The sequence below is a fragment of the Myxine glutinosa genome, chromosome 4, assembly GCF_964187855.1.
Source record: "Myxine glutinosa chromosome 4, kmMyxGlut1.1, whole genome shotgun sequence".
NCBI lineage: Eukaryota > Metazoa > Chordata > Myxini > Myxiniformes > Myxinidae > Myxine > Myxine glutinosa.
The window spans coordinates 99,274,271-99,287,768 of record NC_136264.1 but is presented as its reverse complement, the minus strand read 5'-3'; the positions used below and the strand labels follow the sequence as shown (position 1 = coordinate 99,287,768).

Here is a 13,498-nt window from a genome sequence, read left to right as displayed (position 1 = left end):
GCTCCAACATGATGCAGGATGATGCTATCGTGGCTCAGGATGCCAATGACTCTGATGGCGACTCTGATGATTAACTTTGTGTGCACTGTATATTGTATAGCATATGTTGTTCTCTATTATAATGCAGGCCAAATTGCCTGAAAATCTTTATAGACAGATAAACGGTTTAGCAAAATGTATAATTTGGAAGATCATACCGGTGTTATTTGACTAAAACATGACATGTTCAATGATACCTCCGCTTGCTTATTAGGAATATACATCGTATGGTGTTAAAATCAGCTCCATACGTCTTTCCAAACTCTAGTAATGAATAATTAATATAATTGGCGGCCATTTTGAAATCCAAGATGGCCACCAAAGTGCAGATTTCCTATGTAACAATTTCCGCCTGCTTATTAGATATCGTATGGTGTTAAAATCCTCTCCGTACGACATTCCTAACTTGCGTTATCGTCAGAATAGATAATGCCAGCGGCGGCCTAAGTCATTTTATGCCTCTTTACATTTATTTGTTGTAAACTCGTGGTGGATGACATGTTTTAGTTTTTGAGTTATTTTTATAGACAGATAAACGGTGTAGCACAATGCATAACTTGGAAAATCATACCAGTGTTGTTTCACTAAAAAAAGTACAAGTCTAATAATAAAATATTGAAAAATATATGATTTTTTTTCGATAATTGATTTTTATAATAATTAATCTAAAACAAAATGCTTCATATTATTTTTTATTTAGACGGTACACATCGGACGTATATTTAGTCGTCAACCGCACATCGATAGCTAGTATAGAAGTCCAGATACACGTGCAACAATGTACCCCACCAAATGGGCATTTTCGAGCTGGGTGGTTTCAAAGATGGCGTCCATCCGGGCACTAAGCTACCGTTCTCAGATGTCCATCACACCTTTTCTGACACTTGAGACATTGGTCTAATGGAAAATCATAATGAGAATTACTCCCCCCGCCGGAGCATTACTTTTGGTCTGGCTCAAGGACTATAAGACCTTGTGGGCCATTGGAGGAGACTCAACAAATGTCAACACTGGTGTGAAAGCTGGAGTAATGCGGAAGCTGGAGCTGCACCTGGGGAGAAAGCTGGTCTGGTTCGTGTGCAACCTGCACACTGGTGAACTTCCCCTGCGCCATCTCATTGTTCACCTTGATGGCCCTACTCTGTCAGACAACACATTTTCCGGGCCAATAGGAAAGCTCCTTGCTTCTGCTACAGACTTGGATATCAATCCAAACTTCACCCGGATCTTTGTTGGCCCTCCACTGATCAAGCTGTCTGACAAGGCCATTGAAGATCTCTCAACTGATCAACACTATGGCTATAAAATTGTCTGTGCAATCAGGGATGGAGTGCTTCCTGCAAGGCTGGCTCTAGTGGAGATTGGACCAGTAAACCACAGCCGCTGGCTCACCACAGCGAACAGACTTCTCAGGCTCTGGGTGTCAAAGCATGGACTGACAGGAAAGAACCAGAAGAATCTGCAATTCATTGTGGAATTCATCATTGGAGTGTATTATCCATGTTGGTTCAACGTGAAAGTCAAGCACTCCTGGATCGAAGGGCCTAGGCACATCTTGTTTCAGCTGGACTGCCTCAAGTCCCAGAGGAAGGAGGTGCTGGACCTTGTGATGCCGACTGTGAGAAGATCTGCTTGGTATGCCCACAGTGAAGCCATCCTCCAAACACTGCTGTGCTCTGAGGATCAGAAGGAGAGGACTGAGGGGGTGGAGAGAATCCTGGCCATCAGGGGAGAGGGGGGCCCAGACACTCAGCTGGGGGACTCCTCTGTCAGGACCAGAAAGACACCTGACATCAACTGTGATGCTTCCAGCATTGGTAACTTGATCAGCTGGTCGGAAGGTGTGTCAGAGCCACCTCTCACCTGCTCCCTAAGCACCTCGGAGGTGAAGAACTTCATCAACACCCCCATGGAGGTGCTCAACTGGCTTTGCCACACACAAAGCATTGAGAGGGTTGTTAAAATGGTGACCGAGGCTTCTGCAAAGTACTTCTCACAGGTAAAGAGGGATGGAGGCATCAGGGCTCAGGAGACCAGCAGGAGGCTGATGTCCAAGAATGAGTCAAAGCAGGACTTGTGCAACCTGGTAAAGTTCAAGAAGTAAGGAGATTGGTCTTTGTAATTGTAACCAGTGATATACATACAGTTCACCTGTTAATAATTATGTACATTTGATTTGGCTGTGTCAATATGAATGATTTCCCTTATATCTTTTAATATCTTATAAAGGGGTTCGAAAGGGTAAAATTGGCAATTTAGAAATACAAATTGATGTAGGTTTGAGTTATCCTATCCAAAAAATAAACTCGTATTTGAATTCCCCATAAAAAAACACATAATATAGACACCCCTCATGTTAGGATTTCCTTCAGATTGATTTTGGCACCTGAGTATGACCCGCCCTAATGGTATATGGTACTCAGAGGATACCCAATCTTGGAGCAAAAGTGCCAAGATATCTTAGTCAGCAATGTCAAACACTGCACATGTTCCTATATTGTCTTACGTAACCCTGACTGTGTCTTGCAGCTCTGTCTTATTGCTCGTTTCTCAAAGAGTAATGTCTTCATCCAGCCTCAGGCCACACAAGGACCTGCACTTTGAAATGCCCAAAATAACTGGTGTGGTTTCCCTCTAACCAATAGGGCAGGGACAGAGGGGAGGGGCGGAGCCTCTCGAGGAATTTATGCACGGCCGGACACGTGAAACACACTCGTGGGTTTTACTGTTTTGTTCACTTGAAGTGTCATTAAAACTTTTTATACACTCGAAATACAAATGTCCTCTAAACGACTATGAGAGGACGAAAAGATACTCCAACCGTTGTTTTGTATCAGTGGGTTGGCCGACATTTTTTTTTTTTATCCACGTCATCCCGACGTTGGTACGTAGAGTCGACAGTGCCAACGCACTCTCTGATAATAGTTTTGTAAAATTAACTTCAATGAAGAACTTTATCAAGACAAGATATAAGTATTTATCTGTCGTATCCAAATCCTGGTTCTGGTAAATCAGAAGACCTTGGTAATACTTGAGTAGACCATAAATCATCAGAAAGACGTTGGTCAAACACACTGTACACATGACATGCTTTCTTATCTGCGCATGCGCATAGCAAGGTTCAGGGTTGATCAGTAAGCGTGGGGATGGGCGTGGCCTTGTCAAACTACGATGGCGTTGGTTGAGTACGAGAGAACACACTCTCAGAGAGTATCTGTAAATATTTAACTGTATAAATGAACTGGAGAAACAAATTATAACAAAGGATTCTGCACCAAGTAAAACTCCAGTCATTGCCATTGAGAGAGGCCCAGCTCAGAAATGCACACCGTCTGAATAATTATTATACTATTTGAGTAGATGATGTTCTACTACTGATTTACAAATGTTGTAGCACAAACTTTATAGATGTGCTCACCAGTGGTGTACTGAGGGTGTCTGGCATAATTTTTTTTTTATTTTAAATAACATAATTGTTCCCCCTCCACCCCCTGCTTCCACCTCCCTCTCCCAAATCCCCAACCCCAGTAGCCATAGGTAATACTAATAGGGCATAGACATAAGGGAACTAGGATCTTTATATTTAAATATCAATTAATTGACCATTGACCACTCCAGACGATGCAGTATGCCAAAACAAAGATGAAAGGAACACATAATGTCAGTTCAAATATTTATTAAACTAGGGGGCCCGTTGGTCCATCGGACCAAATTTTAATTGGAGACTTTTGGATCTTTGGGGACTTTTGGGTCTTTGAGGACTCTTGGGTGTCAGGGACTTTGGGTCATCTGGGTCTTTTTGGTCTTCGGGGACTTTTGGGTCATCTGGATTTTTTGGTTACTCGGGACTTTTGGGTGATCTGGGTAGTTTGGGTCATCAAGGACTTTTGGGTCCTTAAGAGTCTTTTAGGTCATCAAGGACTTTTGGGTCTTTGGGGACTTTTGGGTGATTTTGGTCATCAGGAACTTTTGGGTGATTTGGTTCATCTGGGTCTTTTAGGTCCTAGGGGGTCTTTTGGGTCAAGTGTTAAAGGGTCTTCCAAGGTCTAAGGGGTCTCAGCAGTCCAAAGGGTTAAAAGGCACATTTGAATAGTAAGTAATTCATTAATAGACGTGAAAATTATGACCCACACACGCACACACCACTCCATTTATAGTCGATTCAATTCCCGTGGATTCCTTGTTCAGGTTGTTTATACGACGCCATCAGTGATGCGCCGACGTAACGAATCTGGTGCCGAGAAACCGTGACTCGAGAAGGTTTATTGATCACATGGTTTGATTTTACCTTGACCCGCGACTAGAGGGTTTGTGATCACGTGTCCCATGTGCAGTGTATACTGTATAGTACTACCTCGCTATTATTTTATTTTCATAAATGTAACAATGAAACAAGGCATTTCCCGAGACATAATATTTCTGCTGATATTATTTGATGCCACGTAACATTATCACGCATAACGCCGACACTGAGGCCTTTTTGTCTGGCGTCTCCGCCCCCATCAAGCTGTCAGTCATAGCCACGCCTACCCCAGTCCCATTTTTTTTATATAGGAATGTCGTTTTCCGTCCAATTCGAAGAATTCTTTCAAGCTACGGGAATTATAATACCAAAGGATGTTGCAGGAAGTAAAACTCTATCGAATGGTAGCAGAATCATTGCCATTGATAGAGGCTGCTTGGAAATATGCCATCTGAAGAAGATTATTACCTTCGCAAAAGCGGAAGGTTATGTTTTGATCGCTGTGTATTTATTTGTATGTCTGTGTGTGTGTGTGTATGTTATTCGCATAACTCAAAAAGTATTCAACCGAATTGCATGAAATTTGGTGGGATGATTGGTTATTATACGGGACACATTTGATTAGATTTTGGGAGCAATCGGGTCAAAGGTCAAGGTCAAGGTCACGAAAAGGTCAAAATCGTATTTTTGTTGTTCTGTTCCCTACACTCCCATGCCAAGTACAGAACAGTAGCTGCGGCGAAGGTATGCGCTCTACCGAGTGCCCGTTCTAGTTATTATTATTATTATTATTATTATTATTATTATTATTATTATTATTATTAATAAGAAGATGAAATCCCAGGTTTGAGCGATCCTGCTTTTCGCTTAATTTTGCTTTTGCTTTGGTCTGGAGAACTGAAAAGTGATCCCGACCTCAACAATCAACTGAACAGACCAGGTAGGCTCTCATATGTCGCCTAAGGGAGTTTTTAAAGAAGATAATCCAACTTTAGTTTTGCATGTAGCAGATGGGGCCGACGTTTTTTCCCGTGCCATCCGACATAGAGAGTACTAGCGTACTCGCTGATTGTGTTGATTTTAATGTCTGGCAAGTTCGGAAGCTATTCTACTAATGAAAAAAATTATACCGGTAATTGAATGGACGTTGGAAATTAAAAATATTGTTCTATTCTTTTGTGAGTTGTAATTATGTACACAGTACCATAAGTAAGCCAGACGGAAGCCTCTCCTCAGTGAAAGACACATGAAAGCCCGCTTGGAGTTTGCAAAAAAGCACCTAAGGAACTCTCAGACTGTGAGAAAAAAAATTATGTCGTCTGATGAAACCAAGATTGAACTGTTTCGCTTCCGTCTGGCCACTCTGCCATAAAGCCCAGATCGGTGGAGTGTTGCAGTGAGGGTTGTCCTTCTGGAAGTTTCTCCCCTCTCCACACAGGATCTCTGGAGCTCAGCCAGAGTGACCATCGGGGTCTTGGTCACCTCTCTTACCAAGGCCCTTCTCCCCCGATTGCTCAGTTTGGCCGGGCGGCCAGCTCCAGGAAGAGTCCTGGTTGTTCCAAACTTCTTCCATTTAAGAATTATGGAGGCCACTCTGCTCTTGGGAACCTTCAATGCAGCAGAATTTTTTTTTGTAGGCTTCCCAAGATCTGTGCTTCGACACAATCCTGTCTCTGAGCTCTGCAGGCAGTTCCTTCGACCTCATGGCTTGGTTTTTGCTCTGATATGCATTATCAGCTGTGAGACCTTATATAGACAGGTGTGTGTGCCTTTCCAAATCATGTCCAATCATTTGAATTTGCCACAAGTGGATTCCAATCAAGGTGTAGAAACATCTCAAAGATGATCAAGAGAAATGGGAGGCACCTGAGCTAAATTTCAAGTGTCATAGCAAAGGGTATGAATACTTATGTCAATGTGATATTTCAGTTTTTTCTTTTTAATAAATTTGCAAAACTTTCTAAAATCCTGTTTTCTCTTTGTCATTATGGGGTATTGAGTGTAGATTGATGATCGAAAAATGAATTTAAACGATTTCAGCATAAGGCTGCAACATAACAAAATGTGAAAAAGTGAAGGGGTCTGAATACTTTCTGAATGCACTGTATTTAGATCATGGTGACGAAGAAGAACACGTGGGATACTCCTTATTTAGAAATAAGGCAAGTGAAACATTTTAGTGTTTTATAATCCTTTTAAAGAAAGAAGCGTTTATATTCAACTAGCCGAAAGCACCCGGCGTTGCCCGGGTTCTTTTTGAATGAATTTACTGCTATAATTCAGCTTTTACTCGCAGCCGTAGAAGATTGACTACTATAATTCAGCTCAGCTTTTAATTGCGAAATGGGCCCAGTCCGGCCAAGGCGGCCTCGGCCGGCCTCGCCACCTCGCCTATAACCTTCCCGGGGCCTGTCCCGGCATTTTAAGTTCTTTTTGAATGAATTTACAACTATAATTCAGCTTTTACTCGTGGCCGTAGAAGATTGACTACTGTAATTCAGCTCAGCTTTTAATTGCGAAATGGACCCAGCCCGGCCGAAGTGGCCTCGACCGGCCTCGCCACCTAGCCTATAACCTACCCGGGGCCCATGCCGACATTTTTAGTTCTTTTTGAATGAATTTACTTCTATAATTCAGCTTTTACTCGCGGCCGTAGAAGATTGACTACTATAATTCAGCTCAGCTTTTAATTGCGAAATGGGCACAGCTCAGCCGAGGCGGCCTCGGCCGGCCTCGCCACCTGGCCTATAACCTTCCCGCGGCCTGTCCCGACATTTTTTGTGTCAGTGGTTTCCTCCTATCTTTCACCATTCAGGAGATTAGCGCGCGCAGACAAACAAACAAACAAACAAACAAACAAACAAAAACTTTCTTTTATATATATAACTAGCCGAAAGCACCCGGCGTTGCCCGGGTTCTTTTTGAATGAATTTACTACTATAATTCAGCTTTTACTCGCGGCCGTAGAAGATTGACTGCTATAATTCAGCTCACCTTTTAATTGCGAAATGGGCCCAGCCCGGTAGAGGTGGGTGGGCCTCGACCGGCCTCGCCACCTAGCCTATAACCTTCCCGGGGCCCGTCCCGACATTTTTTGTATTGGAGGTTTCTTCCTATCTTTCACCGTTCAAGAGATTAGCTTGCGCAGACAAACAAACAAACAAAAACTTTCTTTTATATATATAGATTAAGATTCAGTTTGAAGATGTTGTGTGAGAGATGAGAAGGAGAAAAAAAAGATTACTTGTGATTGATCAGCTTTTCTGATTCAACTATCTACCAAGTCTTTTATTTGACAAAATTGTCCTGCATCCCAGCTGTTTCCGAATGCACCAGCATTTTTCTATACCATTGAAGGAACCTGGCTGGTATTGCAAATAATGATGGCTGAAAGTAAGATGATCTGAAAGTTGAAACGCTCCATTGTGAGGAAACAAGTATTTTTGAGCCTTTCTTGTAAACTAATTTTGATTATATTTCCGTGATGAATTCTAGAGCAAGATGAGCTTTACTTCTCTACTAGATGGCCACGCTGCCAATTCAAAGGTGTTTATGAGTGAGCCTCTGTGGTATAGTTATGAATCTGGAAATGCATTACTTATATAAATGTGTACATTTGTATGTATCATCTGGTGTTTCGCTGCTACATTCTTGCAAATCATAACTTGCAGCATAATTTGTCGTAAAAGCCAATGCCATTCCACTGTTTCCTTTTATGGAGATGTTTGCCAAATGGCCCATCTGCTTGTTACATATGCAACAGCAGAAATCACACCATAAACCCTTCCCACCCTCTCCACACCCTCCACCCCACATCCTCCACCGCCCAAACTCCACATTTCCTCCCAGCATCATTCCATTTTTCTTCCAAATCCTCCCTCTCCCTCCCTTCCTCCCACTTCTCTTGTCAGTTTTATTTCCTCATTTGCGTTATCCCCTCCTACATAATATGTAGATAGCCTCCCAGAAGCACAAGCCAGTTATGTTGACTCTTCAGCTAATAGATTTTCATGAGAACCGTCAAAAATTGCTCTTGAGTAAATTGAGTTGGTTGATGTTGCTGCATCATGCATGCCGTTTTTCAAGTGCACTTATTTCAAACCCTTAAGACAAAACATATTTGAACACGTGACGTTATTTTACAAAGATGTTTTGCTTTAAAGAAAATGGGCCAACACTAACAATGCTCTATCTACAATCATTGCCAAGTGGTCTTCTTTGTACCTGTGTCAACCCCCATAAAATTGCCAATTTGAAAGTACAACAAGTGGAAATCCAGCATTGTTTACTGCACCCTCAGATGAAATAGCTTGTTGTGTCATATGTTGGGTCAAGCGTTTTTTTTTAGTTTTTTTTTACTAGAACAGTGTATGGTGTTGGCTTAGCGGTTAGGGTGCCGGCTTGGGATCCTAGGATCCTGGGTTTGAATCCCGGTCATTGCTGAATTAACGCCAGGGGGGTTGACAGCCTGTCATCCTTCCGAGGTCGGCAAATTGAGTACCGGCTTGCTGGGATGAATGATCACGGTGTACCCCGATTTAGAATAGGTACACCGTATCCCCGCGCATCCTAAGAGTGTGACCAAGGGTTGGCGTCAGGAAGGGCATCCGGCCATAAAAACATTGCCTCAAACAGGGAACCATGATTGTCATGGGGCCCGCAAGGCTAACCCCTGCTCTAGCGAGGAAAATGGCCTTAAAACGATCATTCATATAGTCATTCAGTGTATGTATGTGTATTGTATTCTGGTCTAGAACAGTGTATGTATGTCCCTTACAAACGTCCACCAATCGTAGCTGAGGATCTGGTCACATGACAGGGGGACAGCAGATCCTCCCCTCAGCAGATCCAAGCCTGGCTACACTGTTGTTGGACCATCGGTCTTTTTTTTTTTTACGCCTCCGTCGCGAAAGCATTTTGTTTTTCGGGATGTGCTGTCCGTTCGTGAGGGGGTTTTCGTTGCGGCAATAACTTAAGAATGGCTAAAGGGATCCAAGTCAAACTTGGTACAAGTATGTATTATGATGCAAAGATGAAATGTTTTTAGATTATGGGGTCAATAAGTTAATGGTCAGATATTCTGTTAGGTAAAAATTCTGATATGCACTAATTTGTGAACCAGTGATGGGATTTTGATCAAACTTGGTATCAGTATATATTATGATGCAAGGATGAACTGATTATATTTCGGCATCAGAGGTCATCTCAGGTAAAATTGTGATACTTGATTTAAATCAAACTTGCTTGGCGCAAGTATGTATAATGATGTTATAATGTGGGCGGAGGCATATTGGGCGACGTCGAGGAGTGCCGCTCTAGTCATTATTGCACGGAGTCGTATAATTGTAGCTGACATATTTGTCTCGAGTGTGAAGTTGTTTGAATCCAGCACAGTTTGGCTTTGATTGCACTCGTCTCGTCTTGTATTCCCCCACCCTGCCCTTCATTTGAATTCCTTTTTAAAAATATTTTATGTTATACTTGGGCTCAGGCTCGTAATAGACCTGACACCTACACCACACACACACTGATGAGACAAACACTTAACACACCATGACGGGTGTTTATCTCCCACTTGGTCATTAGAAATATGTATGCCTAAAATTTTAAAAGTGACAATCTCAACTTCAGCATTATGAATAACCAAGGATTGAATGGGAGTTTTGTTTTTCCAGGAGTCAACAATAATTTCCTTTGTCTTTACGACGATGAGTTGGAGATTGTTTGAAGAACAACATTCCACAAGTGTTTCTACTTACGGTAATCACTTTTTTCATGACTGTTGAGAATCAGGCCGGAAACGGTCGTGTCGTCTGCAAATTTCACCACCAGTGAGCTATCAGATGATGCGACCCATCACATGTGAACAATGAATATAACATCAGGGATAAAACACAGCCCTGAGGTGCTCTGGTGTTCAGAATGATCGTCTGAGAAATTTTCAAACCAATTTTGACCACCTGTGGTCTGTCTAAAAGAAAATCCAAAATCCAGTTACAAATGGAACCATCAAGACCAAATTGATCGAGTTTAAAATGGAGTAAGTGACGTGAAATGGTATTGAACGCAGGACTAAAATCTAAGAAAAGTAACCTGGCATAGGTAGATGTACTTTCACCTAGATGGTTTTAACACGTGATTGAGAGCGAGTAAAACAGCAATAAGCAAACGGGTAAGGTTCAAGTGAAGCAGAAAAAGAAAAAGCAGAACCACCTTTAAAGGCCATTTTTCCCCGCAGAGCAGGGGTTGGCCTCAAGTGAAGCAGGAAGAACAGATTTCAGGAACAGTAAAACTGGACGTTTGAAAGATTTCATAATGATGGATGTGAGTGGAACTGGTCTATCATAATTTAGGCAACTCAATGGGGAACGCTTTGTCACAGGGATAATTATGGACTTTTTCAAAACACAGGGAATCTTACAAAGCTGAAGTGACCAGTTAGAATGGGCCACAGTTCATCAGTACAAGACCGCAGCAGACCTGGGCTGATACCATCAGGACCAGTCACTTTCCTGACCTTGAAGTTCATCAGAACACGCAGTGTCATTTCAAGAGATCAGAAAAGCTTGAGGAGATCCTTCCTCCGTGGTTGCTGCTGTGCTCACCGGGCGATCAAATCGGCTGTAAAAATGATTGTTTGTCGTCGTCGTCATTCGTTGGAGATTTCAACTTCGGCTTGTAACCAGTGATCCTGTGGAGACCCTGCCAGAGTTCTTTAGCATTCATACTCATGATGTTCTTCTCCAGTTTTTCCCAATTTTCACGCTTGGCATCTTTGATGATCTTTTCTACCCTCGTTAACTCCCACCCCAATCCATCTTCCTTCCAAATTTCCCTCCTGCAAGTTCCTTTCTGTATCCATCTTGTCCACCTATCCCCCCCCTGCCCCCCCAATTCCTCCCTCCACCCATTGTTTGGCTGACTCCCCTTGTCTTGGCCTTTAGCTCTGCTGTTGGTGTTTCCCCTCTGTCTGCTGTTCATTTTGTTATTTTGGCCTTCCATGAGCCTCATGTGGTAAACTATTCATGTATACAAAAAAACAAACCTTACAGGTATTGTGAAAGACATGTGATATCACTGCCCTCGTTATTTGCTTGCAATTCCCTTGAAGCAGAGCATGTCTTGCTCCGCGCCTAAGATGGGACAATTCGAAGTCAAAATAAGTTGTTGGCGAGTATGTCCCATTTGTTATGCATTTTATCGTGAGGAGAATCCAATACTACTTGGGTGATGGCCTGATGACTGAGGTAATCATAAAGTACTTGCCAGGACTAATCGCTCCACTGTGTGGGCCAGCTTAAACTGAAGGTCGTCAAGGCCATTTAAGGCTATGTTCTCTTTGGATAAAGTCCAGCATTATTTGTTGCATTATGTACGTATGTGTGTGTTTACACTTCTAACAAATTCTGAACTCCCTGAGAGCTCTTGGCATAACAACCCGACCAAACATTAGCATTGGTTTTTGCGTGGCATGTTTTGTTCTCCAGGAAACCATTATTACTCAGAAACCAACAGGTACTGTCATGTAACACATCCATCTTTTTTATTTTACCAGATGGCTATACAGCACTCATGGTATGCTGTGGATCTCGCTGCAATAATCAGGATGCACTGTTGGCTTGCACGGAGCTCTTGCTGAATAGTGGGGCATGCCCTCACAAAACAGACAGGTTTGCAACAAAGATGTATATGTCAAACTAAATGTTGAATATCTAATGACTATAAATAGTCATTTCTAATGACTATATAAATAGTGCTCACTTGCTTAGGTGTGTGGTAAATTTTCACAACTTATGAGAAAACTCAGCAATTTGGAGATGTTGACACATCGTTCAGGCTGTGTTTTTGCTATTGAGGTCAGAAGGCATGAACTCTATTTATACTGATCCTGATCCATATTTTTTTCATACAGGCAGGGAATGTCTGCTTTCCTGTTTGTGGCCAAGGAAGGCTATGAAAAATTACTGCCAAGACTTCTTGGAAGGGGAGTGAACCTAAACCAGGCTGATTGTAAGGGTTGGACGGTAAGTCCCTGAAATACCCATTTGACCCATTCTTCTCCAGTGAGTCTGTCTGCTGAGCAGATGGTGATTTTTCTCTCTGGGGGAGGCGTGACAGTTATTTCTACCCAAGCCAAAGTGGTGCTTCTTGCAATGTCAAAAATGTATTTCCAACCATTTCACCGACAACCCTTGAGAAAATGCATTGGATTGGCCGCTGCAATAACTTTGTTGTGATGATGCGAATTAAAGGATGCGTTCAAGAAAATGTTTGTGTGATGCGGTGGAGACAAAATACGTCTTTCCATAAATCACAGTTGATGAGCATGGATCTGATTCGTATCCGCTGTATTTATTAACATGCATGTTGCGGGACTTGTATACAGTGTTTCTCATGCTTTATTTGATTGAAAACAGCTCCATACCTTTGGTGCCCCCTTCAGGTTGCATGGTGCAGGAGAGTTAGATAAAACCCTTAGGTACAATTGCAATTGTGAATGATCATTTTGCTTAACCAATACATCGTATATGAGACAATTCCCCCACCCCCTTTCAAGCAGTGATGCAGTATCTTACCATGTACAGGCATTGTTCTGGGCTGCGAGTCGAGGCCATGTGTCTGCTGTGAGCACACTGATGAGTGCTGGCGCTAATGTCAATCACACGGACAATGAAGGACGTAGCCTCCACTCTGTGATTTTGCAAGCAGGGCACCACAAGGTGGGACATTGCTTGTGAAGTTGCTCATTTTTATTCTATCAATTTTGTGTGTCCAAATCAAAGCAAAGCCTGGAGTACACAAATTGAATCGAAGATAATTCAGTACTTTAAAATGTACAAGTCATAAACATTTCTTTCAAAATGTAAAAGCATGTAAGGAGGATGCTACAAAAAAAGTATGTAAATAAGGTAGGGATGGATGGTCACAAATTATCATGTGAAACAATCCCTACATCTTTCTTTGAATGATTGTTGCATGTGCTTGTCCATCCCTGTATCCATTTGGTTATGTATCCATTTTTATGTTGATTGTGTCCATGGATCAATTTGACCAGTGAAGTTATGGAGCCACCCACACACCACACCGCACACTACATTTGTGGTGATTATGAACCCAAATCGAGAGAGACGTATTGTCAATGGCAGATACAACCGTTATTCAAAGAAAGATGTGGGGATGGTTTCACATGATAATCTTTTGTGATCATCCCTACCT

General features: G+C 42.3%; 1 protein-coding gene across 2 annotated transcripts in view; it reads left to right on the top strand.

The window, feature by feature from the left end:
* ASZ1 (ankyrin repeat, SAM and basic leucine zipper domain containing 1) overlaps positions 1-13,498 on the top strand; it is a 144,733-nt gene that overhangs the window by 73,146 nt on the left and 58,089 nt on the right. For both annotated transcript variants that reach the window (XM_068097607.2, XM_078776200.1), the window contains exons 4-6: positions 11,838-11,952; positions 12,195-12,306; positions 12,868-13,002. In XM_068097607.2, the coding sequence (XP_067953708.2) occupies positions 11,838-11,952; positions 12,195-12,306; positions 12,868-13,002 (362 nt within the window). The remainder of the gene's footprint in view (positions 1-11,837; positions 11,953-12,194; positions 12,307-12,867; positions 13,003-13,498) is intronic.